Source organism: Miniopterus schreibersii (genome assembly GCF_964146895.1).
Source record: "Miniopterus schreibersii genome assembly, chromosome: 19".
NCBI lineage: Eukaryota > Metazoa > Chordata > Mammalia > Chiroptera > Miniopteridae > Miniopterus > Miniopterus schreibersii.
Genome location: NC_138119.1, coordinates 6,222,458 through 6,238,954, shown reverse-complemented (window position 1 = coordinate 6,238,954; position 16,497 = coordinate 6,222,458). Strand labels below are relative to the sequence as shown.

At 53.7% G+C, this 16,497-nt stretch overlaps 1 protein-coding gene across 5 annotated transcripts in view; it reads left to right on the top strand.

Annotated features, from left to right (window-relative positions):
- Positions 1-15,195, top strand: part of KCND3 (potassium voltage-gated channel subfamily D member 3) — a 141,803-nt gene extending 126,608 nt beyond the window's left edge. For 3 of the 5 annotated variants that reach the window (XM_081121286.1, XM_081121284.1, XM_081121285.1), the window contains exons 3-8: positions 1,022-1,184; positions 6,084-6,185; positions 6,619-6,708; positions 8,149-8,205; positions 9,304-9,551; positions 10,211-15,195. In XM_081121286.1, coding sequence (XP_080977412.1) covers positions 1,022-1,184; positions 6,084-6,185; positions 6,619-6,708; positions 8,149-8,205; positions 9,304-9,551; positions 10,211-10,412 — 862 coding nt within the window. In that variant the 3' untranslated portion in view covers positions 10,413-15,195. The remainder of the gene's footprint in view (positions 1-1,021; positions 1,185-6,083; positions 6,186-6,618; positions 6,709-8,148; positions 8,206-9,303; positions 9,552-10,210) is intronic. The other 2 variants (XM_081121287.1, XM_081121288.1) reach the window with 1 other exon arrangement.
- Positions 15,196-16,497: the final 1,302 nt, after the last annotated feature.

Below are 16,497 nucleotides of genomic sequence, written 5' to 3'. Positions count from 1 at the left end.
CCAGCTGTACCCGCCCGAGGGCAGTTCACCTCACACCTCAGTGGCTGCGTCTGGAGGATGGGCTCTAGGACGCCATGTCCACAGGCTCCGTGTGTAAAAGTGCTTGTAAATTAGAGCCCGGCCGGGCGTGGCTCGGCGGTTGAGCGTCGGCCTAGGATCCAGGGGATCGGGGTTCGATTCCCGGTCAGGGCACATGCCCGGGTTGCGGGCTCCATCCCCAGTCGGGGGGCATGTGGGAGGCAGCCGATCAATGACTCTCTCATCATAGATGTTTCTACCTCTCTCTCTCCCTCTCCCTTCCTCTCTCTGAAATCAATAAAGATATATTAAAAAAAAAAGTGCTTATAAATTAGAAATCTCCACGCCAGTGGAAGGTGGGTTTGTTACGTGTTATTTATTACCACGAATGAGACCGTGTTGCTTTTCTGTTTAAACTTCACCCATGGCTCTTGGTTGCGCCGTGCGATCGGGCCCCTGCCTACCGCCCCCACCCCCTTTTGTGTAACTGCTCCCTCCCCCCAGCCCCGCTGGCCCTTTAACCTTGACTAGAACAAGCTAAGCCCCTTCTACCTCAGGGCCTCCGTACTGTCTGTTCCCTCTGCCCGGCACACTCTTTCCCAGGGGCGAAGGTCCTTTCAGATCCGTTTAAATGTTCTCTCCTCAGAGAGGCCCACCCTGACCACACTCCCCGACCTGGCACAGCACCCGTGTCCCCTCCAGAGAAGTACCCACAGGTCAGGGTGGTCTTATGAGTTCACTTACCTGTTTATGGTCTTCACCTTGCAGGGTGTTGGCTCTGTGAACATAAGGGTCTTGTCTGTTTTGTTCATTCCCAGGTCTTATCGCAGCACCTGACACATATGAGGAACTCTGAACAGTTGTTGAATGGATGGATGGATGGATGGATGGATGGATGGATGGATGGTTGGATGGATAAGTGAACTAGTCAGTGATTGGCAGGGGACTCTGACTTGTTTCCCCGGTGGCCCCTCTTCCTTACACCTGTTTCTCTCCCCCTCAGATATGGAGACATGGTGCCCAAGACGATTGCTGGGAAGATCTTCGGGTCCATCTGCTCGCTGAGTGGTGTCCTGGTCATCGCCTTGCCGGTCCCTGTGATCGTTTCCAACTTCAGCCGGATTTACCACCAGAATCAGAGGGCTGACAAACGCAGGGCACAGAAGGTAAGCCCAAGACCCGGGGCGGGGCGGGGCTGCTGGACCAGAGTGGGGCCTGGCCCTCTGCCTTGGCACCTGTCACAGTCTGGTTGCCAGGCCCGGAGTTCCTGGGGGACTTCAGCAGATGCCCTCGGGCTTTGAAAGGTAAGGTAGCTTCATGTCCCCTCCTCCTACCAGGGCATTCCATCCCCAGCCAGCTGCAAATGCAACAAGCCCTCAGTGATCCAAGGCTGATTATCTCCTTTTTGGATATTCTGTGCAATTTCCTGGGGCCCTGGCTCCCCTTCCTAGATCTCAGCCACCGCCACTCGGCAGTGCTCTGGACGCCTCCCTCTCCCAGCCCGGAACTGCCTGGGGGACATCGCTTTTCAATACCCGACAATAGCCTGCCCAGAGCACAGTGACAAAAATAAATCTGCTGAAAAGAAAAATGAATGAAAGAACGTTCGGAGGCCGTGGAGTTCAGGGGCAGACGGCACAGTGGCTTTAGTCACCTCGGGGTGTCTCAGGGTCAAGGCACAGAACTGCCATGAGGATCAGGAGCAGAACTGTGGGCCCTGGGAAAGTTCAGTGTGTCCAGTGTCCCCTGGTGGCGCAGGCAGGGTGGGGGAGGCCCTCATGCTTCCTTCCCGAGTGGGGAGAGACAGCAGGAAGCTCGAGTGTGTGGACAGAAGCCGCCTGTCCTGACCGGTCTCCCCTTCCATCCGGAACAGCTCATCCACCTCCCCCCACCCCGCCTGACACCTGGCCAGTGAAGGTTCTTGGATGGTGGCTTTTACCAGGAAAGGGGAGACAGAGAGGGTTGCCATCCCTCGGAGCATGTCACTCCAGGGAGACTTCCGGGTGCAGTGGCCACAGGGACCTCAGTGAAAGGGTCACTTACGGAAGCCTGAGGTTTGGTGTCCCGACTTTATTCTTTCTTTCATTTCACTCCACAAACATTTACTGAGCACCTACTATGTGCCAGGCCCTATGCCCTGCAGCTGAGCTGCTTCCTCCTCGCGTGGTCCCTGCGGCTGGCCCGCCACCCACAGGGCAGCCCCCCCCCCAGGCGGGGCGGAACGCAGGTTTGCAGAGCCGGCCTGTGTCCTGAATGACATAAAGCCGCATGTGCGCGTGAGCCAGCTCCTGAGTGTATACTGATTTACATGTAATAGTGCTTAATGATAGAGTATAGGTTGCAAAATTATATAGTAAATCCCAGCACATGGCCTTCCGTGTGACCTTGTGGCCGCCCCTCCTCGCTCCGCTGTCTCCCTGCTCTGCCCTGCGAGAGGTATCCTGGCTCATCCTGACCGGGGCCAGTTCTGCGGCCGGCCTGCGCTGCTCTGTGCTGTCCCCTCGCATCCCCCAGCGCCCGTTTCCTACCTTCTCACCCAAGGTCAGGGCTCCTCCCCCACTCCCCTGCTAGCCACCCCAGAAATAGAAGTCTTATCTCCTGCCTGTTCCCGTCAGCAGCCAGCTCGAACAAGCTCTGAATTCATGATGCCGTCCTGAGCAAGGGGCAGGGAGACACTGGGCTCTCCTTATCAAATTCGGGAGCCTGAGGCCGAAGGCCCAGGGGGCCACCTGCAGCCCCCACCCCCGCCCGCCAGGAATGCAGCAGAGCCCGCGAGGGTCAAAGGAATTCTCAGCTCGCCCCGGAGCCTAGGCTGTGCCCACAACAGCCGCACCCGAGCTGCGCTCCCCCGGGCTCCCGCCCCTTCCATCCTCACGCCCCCGCCTGCCTCCTAGAGCATCCCATCCACGCGCAGGATGGAACAGTGGCCCTTTCCCCGGGGAATCTGCAAAGCTCGGCCGTGTGATTAAATCCAGGAGGAAGCAGCTTTGGCACCTTCCTCCCTCTGCCGGTGCCAAAGATGAGACTCCCGCCCTCTGCCCCCGCCGTCCACCCCCCTCCTGCTCCCCTCCAGGCTCCCTTTGAAGTCAGAGTAAATATTTACAGCGTTTTCACTGCCCTGGGTACTGTCTCCCCTCAAGGTTGCTCAGCTCTCTTCCACCTTCTCACCTTGGACTTCCCGGGAGAGGAGGGAGAAAAGAGAGACAATACAAGAGGGGGGAGAAGAGAAACTACGAGAATACTGCCTGCTTCTCGCATCCGTCACCGGGAGGCGAGGAAGGGGCGCCCGGGGGACCGGCAGAGGCTTGAGCAGAGACCATTCCTGGGACTGCAGCCAGGGTGGCCGCATCCTCCGTCCAGACCCCTCCTCCAACCCCGGCATCTCCACGCCTGTGGAAAATGCAGCTTCCCGGGCCTGGCGCATCAAGTTTAGAAACTTGCCTGAGGTTCGGGGGAGGAGGAGACGGATGGTATGGAAGCTGGGCCGGAAGACCGCCCGCCTTGCCCCGATCAGTCACTTCCCCGCATGCCCCCCATTTCTTGTCTTTATTTTTTTAAACCATCACCCGAGGATATGTTTTTATTGATTTTTAGAGAGGAAGGGAGAGAGAGAGAAACAGCTGTCCGAGAGAAACATCCATCGGTTGTCTCCTGTACGTGCCCCGACCAGGGATTGAACTCACAACCTGGGTATGTGTCCTGACCGGGGATCAAACCTGCAACCTTTTGGTGCACAAGACAACGCTCCAACCAACCCAGCCACCTGGCCAGGGCCACTTCTCGTCTTTAAAAGAGCCGAGGTGACCTCAGACTCTCATGTCGTCCTGATGGCCGATGGGAGTGAAGCTGGCCGGTCCACACGATGGAGCCACTGCAGCCTTCCCCTGCGTGGGTCTCTGACCCAGGCCTGGCTTCCTTCTTCCTGGGCCTCACGAGCCCGCTTGAGCACCTGCTCAGTGAGCAGCTCTGGGCTGCACGCAGAAGGCAAAGATATGTGTGAGCCCCAGACGCCGGCCCACAGGGGCTCAAAGCCAAGCCACAGAGCCTCCCCAAATTTCAGGCTCTGGGTCTGGTTCTGTAAACAGGTTGCAAACCTCTTTATCCTGCGTGGGAAATGATTAAACGATACAGTACATTTGATATGACAATCTGTTGCTTTAATGGAGCCCAGGGTAAGATAAGATTAAAAGAAGTGCCACAGAGGAGAACAGGAGAATCTTTCATCTCTAGAACGTAATGAAGACAGACCCCAGACGCGAGAAAGGTCGAGCTCTAAGTGGCATGATCGAGTTACGTAGGGCAGTAATGAGCTCGAGGCAGTTACATTTCCATATGCTACTCAACACCCAGTCCGGGCCCAAAAGGAGAACATCCCCCACAAGGACCTTGCTTGGAGGCAGACACTGGCTGACCGAGGGCTGGAGCAGGACCCCAGGACTGAGAACTGTCCTGGCCTTGAATGAATGTTCTGGCTCAGAGAGAGGACACTAACAGGGCTACTTACCATCCTATCTCCCCCAGGTCCCCTTTCCTCCTCTCCGTCTAGGAGAGCGTCTTCCTCAGAAACCACAGCAGATCTTCCAAGTTCAAGTCCTGGCCTCTTCCGTATTTGGAAGCCAGGGAAGGGGGTTGAATTGTCCCTGCAGGGACATGCTGGCCACTGGGCGGCTCCCAGGAAACAAGAGGTAGAAATTGTCCTTTGTGCTTCTGTCGATGGCCCAACTCGGAGTCCTTGGCTTCCTTTTAGCAGATGAGCTGGCCCAGCTGGACACTAGGAGGGAACACTTTCCCGTGCTGGGGAGAGGGCGAAAAGCAATGGGAATGGACGCGCTGACATTCCCAGAGGCAGGAGGAGGGAGCCGAGCCCCCTGCCCCAGCCGAGCCCTCTGAGTGCCTGGGGCTCCTCTGCATCCAGCGGCCAGGGCCTGGGGCTGGGGCTGCAAGAGCACACGCCTCAGGCTGCATTTTCCTAAACCAGCAGGAACCCCTCTGCTGGTGCTTCCTCCCTCTCCCAGAGGCTCTTTCCTCTGTGGCCTCACTCTGTGGTTCTGCTGCTGACATAATGACACTGATTGTGACCATTAGGGAGGAGAGCAGCCAGCGGGAGCGGTGTGTCCAGCCCCTCCCTCTGCCTCTGCAAATGAGAGATGGGCTCACGTGGAGAGGCCACCCACCCTCCCGCGGGAGGCGTGCTGCCCGCCGCCCGGTGGGAGCCGGGACTTTTCACTTGTCCTGGTTCGAGCTGACGTGCTGTATGGAAACGCGTCCCACCCTCCCCTCCATCACACGCACAGACACACACGCTCCCACACTCGTCCCCACCCCCATGCACGGCAAAAATAGGCTTAAAAAGCATATACTCACACACCCGTGCACGCACCCACTCCCAAAGACAGATGTGCAACTGCACATTCATTCATTTATTTTAAAACTGCTAGGCGCCGGGGATACATCAGTGAAAAAATCAAAAACTCCTGCCCTCACGGAGTTTATGTTCTGGCGGGGAGAGAGACAGTAACGGGACAAGTATATAAAAGGGATACCACCTTCGTAACAAGTGCTAAGGGGAACACAGAAAGCGGAGAGTGAAGAGGCGTTGGGCCCATATGCACACTTTTTGCTTTTTTCATAAATGACCAATATTGGGGCACCTGCTGTACGCAGCGACGTGCACTGGACCCTTGGGGGGGATCGCGGGAGTAACATATGCTCCTTGAAGAGCTCGCAGCCCATTAGAGGTGAGAAACACCCAACACAATACTGAGTCGAGAAAGGTCAGGGAACTTCTGGAAGGAGAGGGGACTTTGATGAACAGTGTTTCTCCTGCCAGGATGACACCTGGGCTGGAGAAGCGAGTGGAAACCCCTGGGAACTCTGATCATGACACTGTCTCTCAGACCCAGTCCCCGGGCCTATGAACAGAGATCCATGAGGTTGGGGAGGCAGCCTCCTCCCCTGCATCTGAAATCACCTGGGAACCCAGTGTCCCTGGGACACCCCTTGCTCTGCTTTGCCAGGGTCACAGTCCTTAGACCTCACTCTTTGATTATCTCTGCCAATCACAGAAAGCCCGCCTTGCCAGGATCCGTGTGGCCAAAACAGGCAGCTCCAATGCCTACCTGCACAGCAAGCGCAATGGGCTCCTCAACGAGGCCCTGGAGCTGATGGTAGGTGCCTAGAGGACCTGGGCTGGGGGGTGGAGGGGATGGGAGGGGCCTAGAGGACCTGGGCTGGGGGGTGGAGGGGATGGGAGGGGCCTAGAGGACCTGGGCTGGGGAGGTGGAGGGGCTGATGGACTTGTTTTCTTGTCGGGGCACCAGCAGTCCCTCCTCAAAGCCCCAGTTTGAACCCTGAGGACATGTTCCCAAACTTTCCCCAGGTAGCATCTCCTCCGCATTCCTCTCTCATGGGATTGTCACTGCTACCCCTAAACCAGCTTTAGACCAAGGACCCCAGCCCAAAGGCTGGCGTGTTCTACGGTGACCCTAAAATTTGCTTCACCCAGATTTTTCTGGTGCCCTCCTACCGCTGTGGGGAAATGAGGGGTAGAGAGAGGGAGACTCGCAAGCTCTACACTCGTCTCTCTTGCTGTCTCGCCAGGGCACCCCTGAAGAGGAGCACATGGGCAAGACCACCTCGCTCATCGAGAGCCAGCACCATCACCTGCTGCACTGCCTGGAAAAAACCACTGTGAGTCCCGCCCACTGCCACCTCCCTCACCCCGGCCCCTGGCCCTGTTACGAGGGTCCGAGCTCAGAGAGCTCTACCTACATCTTCATCCTGGGCCCAGCTTTGGAGGTCAAAATCTGCCCCCTTCAGATCCAAACGGTAGTGATGAGGCTCCCTCAAGCCTCGGGAGGAAGACCCCAGCAGTGGGGCAAAGTCACCAAGGTAGGGGCCAGCTGTGCCCTGCAGCAGCGCTGAGGAGGCCATCACCCCAGCCTCTCCACCCCTGACACCAGTCCCATGGCCCACTTCCCAGTTCTGATGGGCCTCCCTCTTCAAAACTAGGCCTGAATTCCTACGAGACTGCTGTGTTATAGCAGAGACAAGTGTCAGTCCCTGTCCTGTCCCTGGGGCTAGGTTGATGCCATGTGTGGGTCCCTTTGCTCCCTACGTTCCTCTTCACAGGGGGCAGTGAATAAAGGAGGCAGCACCTATATCTCCCTAAGCAGGGATTTTTATTGTGACCACTTCCTCTTGGTCACCTGCCACCCGGGGAGCTCAGGGCGTCACAGTTGGAATGTGGAATGATGCCTGTACCTCACTAACAGACGGAGGAAGGGCAGTGGGCCCGTCCTGGACCCTTGGCAGGAAGTGTTAGGAACAGTAGGGAGGGAGGAAAAGTCTGGGTAGGCAGTCAAAGAGACTTTTCTAGAAACTCCCTCCCCAGAGAGCCTGCAGCCAGAGCTCGGCACACTAAGGAGGAACTTTCAGCTTCTCCACGTTCCACATCCCGGCCTCCCTGATGTGGTTTGACTCTTACTATGAGCCAAACGTGGACACTACGGGTGGCAGCTGAGCCCAGCGAGGACTTGCGCGAAATGGGGAGGTGCTCTGAAAACGCATGTTTCCAGACTTACCAAATATTTCTTAGGGTCAGGAACTGCATACGCGTAATCTGGAATTTCAAAGACTCAGAGCTTGCCAAAGGGATAGGCCCGGCCCCAACTGCCCTTTCCAAGTTGCATGTGCTGGGTAGAATGGGTGAAACGATTTGGGTCTGAAGGGCTGGAATGTTGGCACTGAAGAAATGAGATTTGGACATCTAGGGGTGGAATGTTGGCAACCAAGGGGCGAATGCTGAACTTGAGGGAGAGAATGTCGGATTGTGGGGGTGGGGTATTGCAACCGAGGAGGTGGAATGCTGGGTCTTAGGGGAGGAATGTCGGGATGGAAGAGGCAGAAATGTTGGGGTGGGAGGAATGAACGTGGGGTCTGGGCAGGGTCATGTTGGAGCCAAGGGTGGAATGTTGGGGAGAGGAGGGGGAATGCTGGGGGCAGGGCTGGAATGTGGGACTCCAGGGTGGAATGCTGGGCCTGAGAGGCTGAACATCAGCTCTGAGCTTGGGAATGCCGGAATGTACAATCAATGGTGTTTCTATCTTCTGTTGGCATGTTGTCCTGTAGGGGTTGTCCTATCTTGTGGATGATCCCCTGTTGTCTGTACGAACGTCCACCATCAAGGTATAACTTTTTAAAAATTAATTGATGTTTCCCTCTCTGACTGCTCTGAGTCTGTGGATCCTTCACGCGCCCCTGGTCTGGTTCTCTGCATGTGCTGTTGACGCCTCTGCGGCTTCTCCTCCCACTGCCGTCACTCCCAGCACCAGCTCAGGCTTTGTTTTTCGTGAACCGTCCAGCTGCCTTTCCGATTCCCTCTTTAACTTCCCCAGGGGCTTGGAGGGGGTGGAGGAACATGGCACCTGTGTTGGTATCCTGGGAGTGTCCAGTGCCACATCTGGGCCACATCTGGGCCACCTCCCCAGCTCCACAGGGACGGCTGGTATCCGGGTCAGGGCTGGTCTCTGAGCTCTGGTCTCGTGCTACCTCTCAGACTGTCCCTGTACCCTGGCAGCCTTGGCCAGATCGTTGGTGCCATAGATGTTTAGTCACCTGGGGCAAACAGTCATTTGTATTTCTCTTGGGTTCAGCTCCAACCCACCCTGCTGGCCTCTAGTCAGGAGGCTGTTAGCATTCCCTTCCCATGCTTACCTTTGACTTAGGGAACCCTATGCCTCCAGGTATCCATAGCCCCAGGTACCCATATCCCATAATCAGGTGAAAAAAACCCAAAACAATAATTAAAAGAAATCATGACCCTGACAGCTTGACCCCCTGGCCTTCAAGAGGAAAGCTCTCCCAGTTCTGTGGGTAACCCAGCACCTTTCTGAGCTTCTGTCTCACGCTTACCCAAGATTCCTGAGGCTCCCTCCATTCAATCCAGAAAAGACAACCCAGCACACACCACGCACAGCAGCACCTCCTTCCCTGCCCCCCGGGGTCCTGTGTGGAGCCTGCGGAGTAAGTCCGGTCTCTGCTACTAAGCCCCTCCATGTTTTCTGTACCCCTTCAGCTCATGCTGGAGATGGCGTGTGAACCACATCATGACTTAACTGCAGCCCCCCCTTCAACTTGACGGCCAGGGCTGCCCTCAAACCCTCTCCCCTTCTTCACTTGATGCCCATCTGTGCCCCAGGCAGCTGGGAGGCAGCCATCGAGTCCGGGGGCTCGTGCCCCTCCTTCCTACCTCCTTCCTACGTCTCCTCCTCCTGCTTCCCACAGAACCACGAATTCATAGATGAGCAGATGTTCGAGCAGAACTGCATGGAGAGTTCAATGCAGAACTACCCGTCCACAAGAAGTCCCTCGCTGTCCAGCCACCCGGGCCTCACGACCACCTGCTGCTCCCGTCGTAGTAAGAAGACCACACACTTGCCCAACTCCAACCTGCCGGCCACCCGCCTGCGCAGCATGCAAGAGCTCAGCACGATCCACATCCAGGGCAGTGAGCAGCCCTCCCTCACCACCAGGTGGGCGCCTTCCCTCCCGTCACTCCCAGAGGCCCACCCACAGAGCTAAACCATCTCAGCCTCAGGAGAACCCCTAGCCTTCCACCCCCTAATCTAATGCATCGGGTCACCCCTAGCTCCACCTTCCTTCTCGCCCTTCATACACTTTGGGGGTACTGTAAGCAGGCTTTGGCCCAATGTGTGATTAGATACCAGAAAAAATAACTCCCCCCAAAAATCCACAAATGGCCTATGCCTGTGCAGAGAATGGACCAAGGAACTAATTTGCAGACTTGTGTAAGACACAGCTTGTCCCAGGCTGACTTTGAATCACAGACTGACTTTCCCTCCTTCCTCTGCAAATATTTAGGTCACTCCCCACCCCTCCAGTGAGTTGCAAGGAATTCAGGGAAAACAAAAGTCAAATGATAGGTACACAACCCACCGAAGGGGGAAAGCTATTCTCTGAGCCCAAAGCCCAGTATCCACGACTTTGCAGTTGCTGGTAGTTTAGGAATGAAGCTTTGGATGGATGATTATGGGCTGATACCCAAACCAGAGCCGGAGGGACGCCGAAAGCTCCCCCTAGTTACGACGAGCTAGAAATGTCAGGGGTCAAGAAAACTTTGGGCCACTAGCAAGAGGCACTATCTTCAACTCACCCTTTTTTTTGATCCCAGTCGCTCCAGCCTTAATCTGAAAGCAGACGACGGACTGAGACCAAACTGCAAAACATCCCAGATCACCACAGCCATCATCAGCATCCCCACGCCCCCAGCGCTAACTCCCGAGGGCGAGAGCCGGCCGCCCCCTGCCAGCCCAGGCCCCAACAGGAACATTCCTGCCATAGCCAGCAACGTTGTCAAGGTCTCCGCCTTGTAAAGCCACCGGACACAGGGCCAGTGCGGGGGGTGGGAGTGAGGCGGGCCGGCATGTTGGTGGGTGGCCACTAGGACCACCCTGTCCCCCTCTCCCCTGCTCGCATCCTGCCTGCCCCATTGCCCCCACCCCCACCCCCAGCACTGAAACTCGTGCCTGGAAGGAACAAGAGCAGCAGGGACCCAGCCCTGTGGTCCAGCCTGTCACTGGGGCCAGAGGAGGGGGCAGGGTAGGGGATGGTGCCGAGGGGGTGGAGGCTGCTGCCTGCCAGGACAGGGCCCGGAGGGGGAGCCTCAGACCAAATAATTGTTTCTGGAGACCCCAGTGAGGAAAACACGAGACCAAGAGCAGCAGAGGCCGAGCTGTCACATGCAAAACAGGAAGGAAATATAACACTGTGTATTTAAGCACCTTTTCAAGGCTCTTAATGGATAATATTTATTCATGGGAAAAGGTGGAAACCAAACCACCACTGGATTTTTAGGAAACGTTTTCCTCCGTGGACCCAGTACCTTTGAACCAAAACGATGCATTTTGTGAGGGTCGTTTTTTTTCTTTTTTCCCCTTTTTATAGCAAAAGCTTTAGGCTAAGGAGCCAGTTACTGCTGAGTTCTCTCTCCATCCCCCAGGTGGGGAGGTAACTGAGCCTGGGCCCCCCTGCCCAGCTGACCTGCAAAGCTGCCGCGACCACACAGCGGCGTGTCCCGGTCTGTCCCTGTCCCGTCTCTGTCCCTCTGCTTCACCCCTGGCTGTTTGTCAGTTGTCCAGCGTCTGTCTCTACATGGACCCCGGTGATCCTGACATGCCAGTGCGACCTTCCCCACCGCAGGCACCTGCAGCCGTGCGCCTGGAAGTGTGTTAGTGTGAATGCAGTTGTGGGGGAGAAAGGAATGGTGCCAAAAGAGGGTTCCGGGAGGAGGGAAGTCCCCCTTGGAGGGCTCAGTGCTCCCCCCATGGCTGGAGCCGCCAGGGTTTGCAGCTTCCGTCTGGCTTATACGGGGAACGGCCTGATTTATCACACCGGGATCTTGAGAAGGGGAATAGCCAACTCTTCCCGGTGGAGAGAGGACAGAAACCCGGGCACTGCTGCCACAGGCCATTGGCTCCCACCATGAAGCCCATCCCGAGCTCCGCCCAGAGGCCTCGGGAGCATCTCCCTGGAGAGAGGGCAGCGTTGGTGGGGACCACACAGGCTGCAGAAGGTTAAGCCCCTGTACCTCGTGAAGGGTGCGCCAAAGTGTGAAAGCAAGTAAGAGATTCTAGATGATTCTTACCTGGTCTGAAAGGTGTCTTGAGGTCTGAAGAGTCTTCAGGCCTGATGTCCCTGAAGACTCCTGATATCCGGAGTGGGGAGCGAATATTATTTCTGGGAGCCTGGACAGTGTTTCTGGTCACATGGCTCCCACCCTGGTGGGGCTGGAACAGCATTTCTGGACTCCTCTCCATTCTCACTGCTTGTAGCCGAGGTTAGTGACAAAGCCCTCCCTGGCATCAGGGTTAGTGACAAAGCCCTCCCTGCCCTCATGATCCCCAGGTACCCTACTGCAGTCTCTCTAGCCTGGGCCCAGAGACACACGAGCCCTCAGGAGCTCTGTCCGTGTCATTCCACAGCTCAGCTAGCTGTTAACTGCAGGCCATCTGCCCGCCACAGCCGTCTAGGTGAGTTTCACTACCAGGAGCCTGAGAGCACCTTCGGCGCCTGCCCTATGATCCCAGCTCCACTGACCCTGTACAGGAGGAAAGTCACAGGGTTATAAGGTGGCACCTAACTGGCAGGTGGGCAGAGGGCGGGGGAAGGGAGCCTTCCACCTTCATCCCCCTGGCAATCCTCATCAACCACTGACCAAGTCCTTTCTCTGGGTCTGGCCTCAGAATGTCCCCCTAACACCAGAATGAGGTGGCTCTGGCCCTCTGGGCTTGGCTTATGGTGCAAGTGGCAGAAAAGCTTTACAGTCCAGAGGAATATGTGTATACACAACCTGAACACACCTAAGAACAAGCATTTAAATTCAGTCACTTCATACACATGGGGCAGGCGGAGGACTGGGCTGAACTCTGTTCAGAGGGCAGACAAAGGACTGGAAAAGGAATTTTTCTTTTGAAAGCATGGGTAATGGAACAAAGTCAGGAACGTCTAGGATCTAAGTGTACATCCTAGGAACTGAGTGGGACGAGGGATAGAGGTAAATAAGAGCACGGCTGCCTACACTCCACACTGCCTGTGTTTGAGAAGACTCATCGCAGCGTCAGAGCAACGACGGGTAAAATCCAGGACGCTTGACCCTGTCTCCAGGGAGCACGCAGAGGTTCCCACAAAAATTAATGAACAAATTTCAACCATCATGTTCCAAATAATTTCCCGATTTTTTACCCTAATGAGCTAAATGTTTTATATTCCTCCCGTTTCATTTCCAAATCCCACACTATGCCAGTTCCTAAAAGACCACTAGGCTGTCCCCTTCGCCTCCACCCCCCAGTGCAGCCTTAGGCACGGATAAGAGACCGCCAGATGCCAACCCAGGAGAGCGGCCCGTCTGCACAACAGAGTCCAGCCAGGCTGCGCCGCTGCATTTGGAATTTAACAAGAGGGCCAGTGTGCCGAACCAGCTTAGTCAGTCTCACTCACTGGCCAGTGACCGAAGAGCCAGACATCAGAGTCTTCCGGGGGCAGTGGCTTTCTGGTGCAATGACCCCAGCATAGTAGAAGGTTCCCCAAACCACCTGCCCCACTCAGCATTAGAGAGGATTAAAAAAAAACGCCAATAGGCTACATTCAGATGAATGGAAACTGAGAAAATAAAGTGTTGAGTGTATCAGAACTAGAAGAGATTAAAGAACAATTTACAGTAGAGAAGGCTGAGGCCCAGAGGACTTGCTCCAGGTCATGCAGTCATTCAGTGTCAGAGCTGGGACCAGAACACAAGTCCCTTGGCTGTTACGTCTAGTGCTTTTCCCCACGACCTCTCAAAGCAATGATGCTTCAGAGAAGACTCATCAAAGAATATATGCTATGACCAGAGATGTAATCTTATGCAAATGTCAGTACTCCTTGGACACGACCCTCAGAAACCACCTGACTGCTACCAAGAACCACCATTCCCTGGGTAGACCTGGCCCTGGGCTATCAACTCTCAAAAACAGGGGAACAAGTGAACAGTCAGGTCATTTGTGAAGTGCTCTCTCTTCTCAGTGAAGAGAGGGCTGGGAGACATTTCAAAGCATACCTCCTGTAGTCCTTTCGATCCTTACTAGGACAACTGGTGATAGTAAGTCAAGGAACTAAATCCTTGATTGGCAGGAAGCGGCTGAGTGACTTCCCCCAGTTCACAGGGCAGAACTATGATTGCAATCCAGGGCCTAGGCACCGTGTCCTGGGGCTTTTCCTCCACGCCACATTGCATTACCTGGAGGCTTGCTTATATTTTTAATGCCTGGATGTCAAGGGTGGTGACTAAGGGTGAGGAAGCATTCCTTTCAGAACCATCCTGAGCCAGGACCCCTGAAGCAAACTCTGGACAGTTTCTCTTTCGTCTGTTTTCATAACTAGTGTCGAGCTCAGGACTAACTGCGTAGAATCCTGTTCAAAAGGCCAGAAGTTCTCAATGACAGTTGAACACAACTGTCTACAATCACAGGAGTGTTAAGATCAGCAAGGAGAGAAGTAAAATAAAGAAAAAGAATCTGAACAGAAATTAAGACAGTTCATGCTGATCTCCATTAATAAAAAGCGTTAACTCCTGGACGTGCTGAGGCATTTACCCAGTTTTCAATGATCCCGACAGTTCAGGATCATGTCACTTACTCTAGAGGCAGGGAAAGTGTACATTGAAACATGTACCTGGATTTTCTTCCTCTTTTTCCTAACTTTTTGGAGGTAGCCATTGAAACTGAGCTAAATTTGGATCTTGAGGTTATTAATGAATTCCAGTGGTCCAGACGCCCTCACTTCAATTACCAGGTAACTATGAGGCGGAAAGCTCTCAATGCTGGGATCTTAGATTACTAAGGCAATATTAGTTTCTCTTCTAAACTAGTCGACATGGTAACCATGACAAACGGGAAACCTGGAAGACTATTTTCCCTTTCTGATTTCCTTATGAGAGTTCATCATTGGCAAAGCTCTAAAATGACTGAAGGAGAAACAGTGTTATGACCTGTGGCCCTTGGAGCCCAAACAGCATCATGAAGAGCATCATTAGAACGAAGAGAGAGTGGTTATCGGCAAAAGAAAAGCTTTAAAGGGGTTCCTTTCGAGTCTTGTTTTCTATTCAGAATGTTCTGTGTTTCCTCATCAAGTGTGGGAATGACATTCATCTTGGGTTACGTCGCTACACTGGATGATGTCACTCTAACCAGTGTAGGGCACCGACCCAAGTCCTGGGGGCTCCTTGGACCAACAGACTATTTTACAAACCTGGGAGGTGGGAGGGATGGTATATTTTTGATAACCAGACATTCCAATGTAATGTTTTCCTTAGAGGTCAATTCCCCCGTTAACTGTTCTCGTGAAAAACATCAAGTGTGTTCTTTTCTATTTTCGTATAATAAATGGGCTTTGCTTACCAACATCACAATGGCAAAGAAGAACTACTGTACAAACCCGCAGGAAGAGAAACGTGAAAACTTTCTATGGAAAAAAAGAGAAAAAACTCTTTGAGTTTCCTGTCGTCTTCTTTTGAAACTGTAGTGCATATGTTAAAATGTGTATCATTTACAGTATTGAGTCACTGTGCCACTGCTGTACCGGATGTATCCAATCTGGATTAAACTATGTGCCACAAACCCTAAAACGATTGTGTGTATTTTAATACCAATTCCCTTGCTATACACCAGAAATAAGGGTGATCTGAACAAAGGGAGCTTTCGACCTTGCTAGAGAAAAGTCACAGCACCTTCTGGCCAGAGTGGCTCAGCGGTTGATCATCAACCTATGATCCAGATCAAGGTTCGATTCCCGATCAGGAAATGCCCGGGTTGTAGGCTCGAGCCCCAGTAGGGGGAGTGCAGGAGGCAGCCAACCAATGACTCTCTCATCAATGTTTCTCTCTCTCGCCCTCTCCCTTCCTCTCTTTGAAGTAAAAAAGGTATATTTTAAAAAAAGAAAAAGTCACAGCACCTGAAACTAACATAATATTGTATGTCAACTGTAACTGAAAAAAAAAAAAAAAATGTTCAGTCACAGAATCTCCGAAGGATGCTTAAAAGTCCAGTCTAATCTTCCCTCCCCACCCTCCCTCGATGTGAGCACCTCCTTGGACACCAGTGACCGTTCTCGCTGCTGTGTCTTTTCGTCATGGATGTTCACTAACAGAGAAAGCGTTTGATTGCATTTGTCAACAGTTCTCCTCTGAGGCCAGCCCTGTATTATTGAAAGAGGTTCTGCCTTTCTGTACCAGTACTGGGTCTGCTAAGAACACATCGAGGATGCACTTCTTCATCTAAGCCACGGTCTCAAACTAAAAAGAAAACTCCAAAATAAAGGCTGTATAGGGTGCAGCAAACGCTTGGGGACCAGATTAGAGGCTCCAGTTTAGGTTCCATCACTTACTTACACGACGCTGCATCAGTCACTTTTCTCTTGGCTTCAGTTTGCTTCCTCATCTTAAACACGGGGGATTGGATGATGTATCTTGAAGATCTGCTGTAATCTTAACAAAGCTGATTCAGGTAGTAAGAGCAACAGGCATTTCCATGTCACCATGATGTGGCAACAACAATGGGGATCCTTTTCATTTCCCCACAACCAGATCCCAATCAAAGACAACTGTAATAGAAAAGGAACATCAGGGCAAATGCATGATGCCCAAAGGCCCTGGAAGTTGGCTGTGAAATTCATTTCATATCCTTGTCACCCACTAGGTGTCACTATAGATCCATAGCTCAACCGATCTGGAGATAAGGGACTGGAAACCAGATGTGCTTTGAGCAATATGTACTCTTTTCATTAAAAAGCACAGTGTTAACACAGAGGCACAAAACCATAAACACACTCTGCCAAGACAAGAGAATCATCTTGCGCCCTGGCCGGTGTGGCTCAGTTGGGTAGAGCATCGTCCCATGCACCAAAAGTCGCAGGTTCAATTCCCAG